At 40.0% G+C, this 9,327-nt stretch overlaps 1 protein-coding gene across 1 annotated transcript; it reads right to left on the bottom strand.

Moving 5' to 3' along the window:
• Positions 1 to 1,816: 1,816 nt before the first annotated feature.
• On the bottom strand, positions 1,817 to 9,029 carry ak3 (adenylate kinase 3). The gene is made up of 5 exons (XM_085463445.1): positions 8,647 to 9,029; positions 7,070 to 7,189; positions 6,672 to 6,844; positions 3,794 to 3,912; positions 1,817 to 3,220 (listed from the first exon to the last, which is right to left on the bottom strand). Exons 1-5 carry the CDS (start codon positions 8,792 to 8,794, stop codon positions 3,109 to 3,111), a joined length of 672 nt encoding a protein of 223 aa, XP_085319571.1. The 5' UTR covers positions 8,795 to 9,029; the 3' UTR covers positions 1,817 to 3,108.
• Positions 9,030 to 9,327: the final 298 nt, after the last annotated feature.

Here is a 9,327-nt window from a genome sequence, read left to right on the forward strand (position 1 = left end):
CTTCATGATGCATTGATGATTCTGCTTCACAGCTATCGTTGTCATTTATTAATGATCGCTCCCACCCCCACCCTAAAAAGTAGTCTTTTTTTAAGTATATTAAGTAACATACACACACTCAGTGCTGTTAATAAATATATATGTTCTCAGCAGTGAGGTTAGATGTGGACATAAGTAGTCTTTGTGGAGCAAAATAAAATATTTAACTACGAAAAATAATTGGCTAAGGCTTGCTGAACTCAGCCTGTGGCCACTGGTGTGTCGACTTCCCAGGTTACAGTGAGCTGTGAGTTTAGTCACTAGCTGCCATCACATTTACACTGACTTGTCCTACAGAGGAAAAAAAACAACTTCAAATATATAAACACAGTACTTAATGTCTTTTGGGACCTACAGTCGAAAACAGTGGTTAAGTCCTTACAGGGAAGCTCCACTAAGTTTGCACATCATAGTTTGTTGTCAGGTCTTGAGGAGTACTAATATATATGTAAAATCAAATTTTATAAGAGGGAGCTTTGTGAAGTCCAGTAAATATTTAGACAGTCAGTTCTGGAGTTGTGGTTGAAGACAAGGCTATACAAATACAGGCCATTTACCATTTACAAGGACGACGGAAAGAAAGAGGAGGTTTGAGTGGAAAGACGTGTGCTTGCCAGACAACTGTGCCTTGCTCGTCTTGCTGCAGGCGAGAAGCTCATCATAATACTGACTGCTGTTAGCATAGCACAGCCAAATTTCTTGCCAACCCGACAGACAAGTTGCACAGTGAGTACTGTCGATGCCGGGGTTTGACTTTCCACATTCATTGTTCTTTTTAGTTATTTAGGAGCAAAATCATTGAGAACAATAACTGGTAGGAGGCTTGGCTTGACCTAATTTAAAGGTCTCCTACTGTGCAACATAATGAAGGCCTCTTTTTTTGTATACGCAGTCTACAATTTACAGAGAGGACAGGAAAACTGTAGGACCCCATGTACAAGCCATGATAGCAGACATAAAACTAGTTGACAATTCTGCAAATGAAAGCCTTTGGACAAAGTTGGTCTTCAGAATTTGTCAGAAACTTTTTTTTTTTAAGAGTTGGAGGGAAGGGACAAGTACTAAGATATGAGCTGGTAACAACCTTACATCCTTTTGTTTTATACATACCTTTGAAGCTTTAAAATGAACTTGCAGCTTGGAGAATATTTCTTAAATATTACAAAATGAGACACAAGATAAATGAAGTCACAGGAAGAGTTGGGAAAAGTTTAAATTTATATATTGAATGTCTTCCTATCAACACGAAAACAAGAAAATAGAAAAACTGAGAACCTTACAAGCGATTCAACTAGTCTGCAGAAGTGAACACCTGGCACATCACAGATCAATGACACGATAAAGGCAGACTTGTAGAAGAATGGGAGAAATCATAAAACGCGTGAAAGGGAAAACTACCCTTGCCAAAGCATCTCAGTTAGATATAGGCTGCTCCAAAACTGAACACTTAGTGACAGCGTTGCATATCGGAGCTCTGACTACAGTCTGATGCAAGCTTGATTAAAAATAATTTACAAATTCTAGATATTATCCCACTTACACCAGACTAGGCTTAAGTGGAAGTGACAAATAATGTCTTTGAGATGAAAACAGTGGAATTTATAAACTTGTGTTTGCATTGAAATCATTGAGAAAGGTGGGAGAAAAGTGACTAGTCTTGTGTTCTAATCAGTGAATTTAGGACTGTTTTTGGAAAAAGTCTGCATACAGTGCTTGATGGCGTGTTTTGTGTTGTCTTATAGACGTATGTATAAAAAACCCCCAAAATGACCAGGAATCTAGGTAAGACATTTATTATGATTTATAAACATAGTTGTGAGTCACCTATGAAAGGAGATATGCCTTCAAACATTATCTTCAAGTGTTTCGGAATACGCACAGGAAACATTTGCTGCATCGATCTGTACAGTACAGTTCAAGGTAGGTTTGCATTTCTGTGGCTTTTAACAATATCGGAGAAACTTTAAGAAAAGAGTGCAAAAACAAGAGGGAAAAGAAACAACAACACAGCAGATGATACTTAAGTACTGCAACATCTCCCAAACAAGACAGAAGCAGCACAGAAGCCTTGTACAAACTGTATAATTATATATTTTTAGTTGTCACATTCACATTAAATGGCTAATATCAGTCAATGACAACAAGGAATAGCTGGCAGAATTTAAGAGCATCACTTAAGACTAGCTAAAGAGGCTGTTCCACAATAATGCTTTTTTCTGATTAATTAAAAAGAAATAACATAAGAAATGTGATCTGGTCATTTAATCTGGTCCACTACGATCAAAATCATTTACATTCATTTAACTACCTCGTTTATTGTCAAAAGCAGCAAAAGGCACTTGAGTGCAAAAATGAATTTACAGTAATTTGTAGAATGTGGCACATTTCCCTTTGGGGTAGCTGCCTAGTGCATGGAAAACAAACCCAGCAAGGCAGTTCTGGAAAAGCAATGCTAAAGCAAAAACATAAAGAGCCCACCATATTGTTTTTAGGGGATTTCTCATGTTTAACCCCCCCCCCCCCCAAAAAAACAAAAAAATAAAAAACAAAACAACAAGTCAGTCTTGTAGTGTGTGCCCATTCTTATTCATCAGAATCAAACAAGAAAGGAAGTAATGATTATAATTAGAAAAGACTTTACACTTTCCTTAAAAACTGGCTGCATTCACCGGCACACGTCAAGCTGTTATACTCTGCAAACGCAGCCTTCACTTACTGTTAATAACCTTAATATTGGAGTCACTCAGTTTTCTGCTTGCTTCATAAAAAGGCACACTATGGAGTGAAGAGGCAATCTGTGCAAAGTCTAACAACTACTGTTTAAAAGATTTTGCACACAACCTGAGACGTTCAAAAACCAATGTCAACATTGTGGAAAAATTACTACTATAAGCTTATGTTTTGTATTAAGTGCCATTTTACTGCCGTGTACTCCTGTACACGTAAGATGAGTGTTATCCCTGTTTTAAAACATTCAGAATATTTTACTCCCTTTGTTTAATGCAAAAGTGGCATTTTGACTGGACAATGCACACAGTGGTTTCTGTCGATAAACTCTTCTCAGGCTTTCTATTCAACTTTTTGATTGATTGAAGACAATTTTCTCTGAAGGAAAACTTCAACGTGTGGCCATATCTTATTGGTTTCTGTCCCAGAGAAGGTCTCTAGCACACCTTTACTCCTGGAGGGTAAAAACAAACAAAACAAATCAGATTTCAATAACAGCATTTGAACTTAGAAATCCATGTACATCTATTAATCAGCTGGCAATGCTCCTAAACTTCAGAACAAGTTATTTTAAACATTAAATCTGCATCTTCTTCTAGTCTCAGTCTGTTATTATCTGTACTTCCTGCAAATGACAGACTTTTAGGCAATGTGGTTATAGTGGAAAGTGGGACACTGGATAAAAGCATCTCTGTGGTTTAAGGAAACAGTCATAGATTTTCCTGGCCCAGAAACAGAACATAAGATCCATGAATTTTCCTGCCTGTGTTTTAAGCTTTCAAGATAAATATTTATACATCTGTCACCTGATTTAATAAAGAGAAAATGCGATGCAGTGTTGGCTAGGGCTGCTGGAATGTGGTTCTTATGCATTTTCTTCAGTCATGCAAACAGCTTTGAAGAATACGCAGGGATGAAAAGGTCATGGTTCAATATTTTTGACTTTTAGCTGGACCCTTGGTGAGTATTAGAGAGATTTTTGCACATACTGCTGGCACTAAGTTTTAAGGTATCTGCGGTGCTCTACCTGTAGTATTCTAAGACGGGCTCCGTCTGGGTTTCGTAAGACTTCAATCGCCGTGTCACCGTCTCTGGTTTGTCATCGTCCCTCTGGAAAAGAGGCTCCCCTGTGTCATCATCAAAGCCCTGCAGAGATAAAAGAAATCTGTCTTAATGCTGATCTTTTGTGCATGTTTACTATGTGCTGCAAAGGAGGGTTTTAGTTACTTCTTTTACATACTGGCTCTTTAATAATGAGATATATTAGGCAATAAATGTTGGAACATAAAAAATATGAGACATGTTGGAACAGAGTAGAAATCATCTTACTAATCCACAACCGTTTGTAGGGTTTGATCAGTGTTGAATGAAACGTGACAGAGACATCAGTGTCAAGGGGCTGCCTTCAGTTCATTTCCCATGTTGCCAAGCACATTTCTGACTTTAAGAATTTGAAAGCTACAAAGATTGCTGCAGGCTGGCTTCTTTACTTTCCAAAACCTCACAGGATGCTTTTTCCCCCCTTGCAGTGATCTGGGAGCATTACTAGAAGGTGGCTAGTGTAAACAAGTCTGCATCTGTGCTGAAAGCACTGCGAGGCTTTGAGCTACAGCGACTTCTACTAAAAACACAGATTTACAAAAACGTGAACCACAAGCTATTAGTCAGGAATGATAATAATAGTGTGAAAGGCAGACGCTGTGTCTCAGCTCTACCCAGTGAACTTGACCAGCGCCCGAAATCTACCCATTTGACGTGCTCAGATATGCAACCTGTCCGTTTCTGTGGGGCTTACAAAGGTTACGTTTCTCTCACACTCTTTTCTTGCAACTCTCAAGGCTTTTTATAATCTCCTGCCTTAGGTTAATGTTTAGTTACCCTTCATCTTCTACCTGTGAACTAAAAAGGAAACAAAAACAACCCTTCACATATATAAAATATCCTCAACTGAACTAAAACTATTCATCTCACATTTCTCTGGAACTGAAAGGTTGACATTTATCTGGATAAATGTTGTTTATTTGTTAAGAAGTAGTTGATGTTCTATTAGGAACTTGAATTTCTGAATTTCATTCTCATTTCAGACAGACATTTGTTGCTAATGAACCTGTACAATTTGACCTTCAACATGATTTTTTTGATTAAAGTGTATTAATGCAATTAGTTTTTATTTTAACAGCACACTTTTTTTTTGATCGGTTACACTTCCAAACTCTTTACAATATTTTATGACTGTCGGAGGATTGAGAGGACTCTAGATATATTCAACACCTCTGCTCCATGACACCATCTAAACATCAACTTTTACCAGCTGCGTCCATTATAGGATCAGTCACCCTGTTATACATTTCAGGAGGGTAGACTGTAATAAAAAGGGCTCGGACAGTTCCAGGAATATGACAGTGTCTTTAGTTTACTCGGACAGCAGACACAGTCCCAGAAGGGTACGTCTGAGGTCAAGAGGGAGCACTGTAAACATGCTGTCCACAATTCTGCAAGAAATTAATGATTTACATGGTGAAAGAATTAGCTGCCTCAAGCAATTCCAGTTGATTGAGGCAGTAAGTTAAACTCGGAAATCTGACATGAGAGAGTAAGTATTATATTAAAGGCTCTCAGTGTGTTTACCATTACTCTTAGGAGAGTTACCAAATATGCAAAGTGAGGGAATATCTCTTGGAAGATTGGTATTCATCCTTCCAGCATATTTCCAAAGACATGCTGAAGTCATTCTGGTAGCATGTGGTGGCCAAATACCTTACTAAGATTTATACTGGAGTTTTTCCTGTAATCTGGTATCCTTTACTCTGAATTTCCACATCTTTATTGAGCAAATATATACATTCATGAAAATTTGAGAAACCTGAATGGCCTCATGTCCTGTTCGCATCACTATGTGGTCCAGATCGTCAACTAAATTTTAATATTAAACAAAGATAATGTGAGTAAATACAAAATGCAGTTTTTAAATGATTACTTCTGTCATTAAGGAAAAGAAAAAAAGCTATCCAAACGTACCTGGCCCTGTGCGAAAAAGTGAAAGCTTCCCCAAAAACCCAATAACTTGGCAGCAATCAAGCTTTCACAATGGCCGGTAACAAGTCTTTCACATCACTGTGGCTCACTGTTCTTAGCAGAATTGCTTTAATTCAGTCACATTGGAGGGTTTGGGCATGAATGGCCTGTTTAAGGTCATGCCAAGACATCTCAATCGGATTCAAATCTAGACTTTGACTGGGCTGCTCCAAAACCTTTTATTTTTTGGTACAGTGATAGACATTCACAGGTGAAGTTGCTGGTGCGTTTTGAATCATTGTCATGCTGCATAACCCAAGTGCGCTTGAGTTTCACAAACTGATGGGCAGACGTTCAATTCATGGTTCTATCAGTTACAGCCCCAGACATCACTAACACCATGTCTGTTTATTTTTATGAAATGCTGCATTACGGTAGTAATAATGGGGCGATCGTGGCTCAAGAGTTGGGAGTTCGCCTTATAATCGGAAGGTTGCCGGTTCGAGCCCCGGCTTGGACAGTCTTGGTCGTTGTGTCCTTGGGCAAGACGCTTCACCCGTTGCCTACTGGTGGTGGTCAGAAGGCCTGGTGGCACCTGTGTCCAGCAGCCTCGCCTCTGTCAGTGCGCCCCAGGGTGGCTGTGGCTACAATGTAGCTTGCCATCACCAGTGTGTGAATGGGTGGATGACTGGATATGTAAAGCGCTTTGGGGTCCTTAGGGACTAGTAAAGCGCTATATAAATACAGGCCATTTACCATAATAAAACTTAAATTGGTCCGACTATCTGAAACTTAAGATTTTTGCAATTATGTGTGCAAAGCTGGGCTAAATACGGTATAAAACATCTAATAGAAACTAAATCAGGGAGTGATAGGAAAGGGATATTTACAGGGACTTTAGGCGGGTTGAAATCTGTGTTGTATACTCTGCCACTTGGAAGGTGAGTCCAACGTGAAGTCAACCTTTGCTTGATGGTCTGGAAAGGTACATTGAGGTTAATAACTGTGTCCAAGGTGTAGACAACATCCAGAGCTTCTGCTTGGGACACTGTACGAGGAAAACCTGGTGAAAGAGACAGAGGAAATCTAGGCAAAGCAAAAAAGGAATCAAGGTTGGTGCGATCAATGCCAGTAATTTAATTAAAGTCTAAGTCTTTCCTTCAGTGTTACATCTATTTTTTTATAGAACAAATTCAACAATTCCTAACTAGAAATGCTGATAATATGATCGCCTACCACTCATTTTACCAGATGAACCGAGTGCTGATGCAAAGTTGTGAAAACTTACCATCGAGCAGCCAGCTGCCGCCATCTATTGCCCTCAGGTCATTCAGGATGAGACGAGACATGACGTCATCAGGTACCAGCTGACCCTGATCAATACAGGACTTCATTAGCAGCCCCAGCTCTGAAACAAACAGGAGAGGAAAACAAAAAACAAACAACACATGAGACAGAGAAAGGAAGAATGTTTGTGTTAGAAAATGTACAATTTTCCCTTCGTGCCTCAATTTTTAATCCATACTTCATAAAGCCAACACGGATACCACATCAACATTTGGCTGCATGTGCCTGACAAAGAAGCCTAATAACATGCATCTACACCAGAAAACCTGTTTTATGTTTCAGCTATTCTAACACTTCCAGTGTTTGCAGTGTCTCCATCATTATAAACAGTGTGTGTAGCTACTCAGTGACACACAGATGTTAGATGTACAAAGACAAGCTATGCTGAATTACAAGGTAAAAAACATAAAATGATGCAAATACCATAGCATATTTACACTTAATATGCAAAAAGTGGTATAGTGTATAATACAAATTGAAGAGGTTAAAGCGAAAGCCTTTTTTCTATTACTTCCACTTTAATTGGCCAGAGTCCATCAGAGGAAAGGAATTTCCTGACAAGCCTCGCAGAAATGACCTGCTGTGCTAATCAGAAACAGTGCAAAAGTCACTGTGGCACAGCGACTACTCAATGTCTCGTACTTCTTCTTCTTTGGACTGCACAGTGAACCTTGTTCGGACAGCAGACGAAAGCATTGCCAAGCAACAGCCAAAAGACGATGCCAGCTGGGAAATGCATTTTACAGCCGGCACTTATATGGAGTACTCATGACCAAAATCCAAAAGTGCTTTATTCTAAGCGGATTTAATGAAGAAGCAGAATGCGTTGGGGGATCGCTTGATCAAATAAAAAGTCTGACTTTTAAAAATGCGAGCAGTCACACTGCATAAAACCTGCTTTGATTGGCAGATGCTCAAGTGAATTAAGTTAAGCCTGCACGTCTGCACTCTGTATGTTTTAGGCTTTCCCAGTATAACTAACGGTTAAAGCACGATTACACATCGCACACTCCAAATCAACCAACATGGGATTCTCTTCATGCAGCTGTAAAAACAGACCTTTTTTTCCCCTTCAAATGTGTAACTCCTCCTTTCATGAAGCAAAAGTTCACGGCTATCTTATCTTTACAGCTCTCAGCCACATCCAAGGTGATATTGAGCAGTAGCGGGCCTTCCTCCAAGGTCCAGGTAACTCTGGCGCAAATGTTTGCAGTATAAACCTGACAACGCTGACCTTGATTAGAGAAGACACAACATGTTTAAATTGTATCCTATGTTTAGTATTTCACAGACAGATAAAAATCACACTGTTGTAGGCGTGGACTCTTATCAGAATATTGCAGAAAAGCTGCCTTGTTTCGTTTTTAAGTTCGCACTTTGTGCGTAACGACCAGCTGTGGCTTTAAGCGAAATAAGCTTGATAAATACTAAGTTAAATCTTTCAGTTTGACACGTAAACTCCTGAAAGCTTTTGCAATGCCTTAGCTTGTCCTCCCTCTCGAGCTAAAACTATCTTACCGGTCTGCGCGTTTATGTTGGCTCTCAAAATGTCCCCACTGGAAATGTGCTTCAGTCCAAAAGTTTTGGTAATGCGCCCAGACACCGTTCCTTTCCCCGACCCCGGGGGTCCCATGATGACAGCACGGATAACTCTTGGCAGCACCATGTCCAAGCGAGTTTGAACTGACTTTTATCGAGTAACAACAAGTGTTCCCTTCTCATGAAACGCAGAGCAGATCCACTCTCCCTTCTCCTTGCAAAACTGCACAACGCAAGAAAGAGTGGGCGCGTCTTAAGCAGCTAGTTTGAACTCGGTGGACTTTTTATGTTGCGCAGCGCTTGCACAAAGAGGAGGAGGAGAAGGATGATGAGAACTACAATCAGCGGGCTCAGGGCCAGCCAGAGAGAGGAGGTTAGATGATGCACCCCTCAGACGACGGACACCGAGCAAAATGAGCTCCTTTCTCCTGCGTGCTGAGAAACTTACCCCCACCCCCCATTTAAACACTGCGCTTTACCGGACATGTATTTATTGTATAACACGTTATATAATTTGTCTACTGGTCGAATAAATAGCTTGCTGGCAAGGTGGCGGTGTTTAATCCTGTATGAGCCGATCCCTTGTGTAGGGGATTGGCTAGCTGGCAGCCCAGGCACGCTAGGTTGGACGACGACTCGTTTGCTTCCTCACACTAATCT

The sequence above is a fragment of the Copadichromis virginalis genome, linkage group LG7, assembly GCF_057382275.1.
Source record: "Copadichromis virginalis isolate Kocher_CV1m ecotype Utaka linkage group LG7, C_Virginalis_male_GT1.1, whole genome shotgun sequence".
Classification (NCBI taxonomy): domain Eukaryota; kingdom Metazoa; phylum Chordata; class Actinopteri; order Cichliformes; family Cichlidae; genus Copadichromis; species Copadichromis virginalis.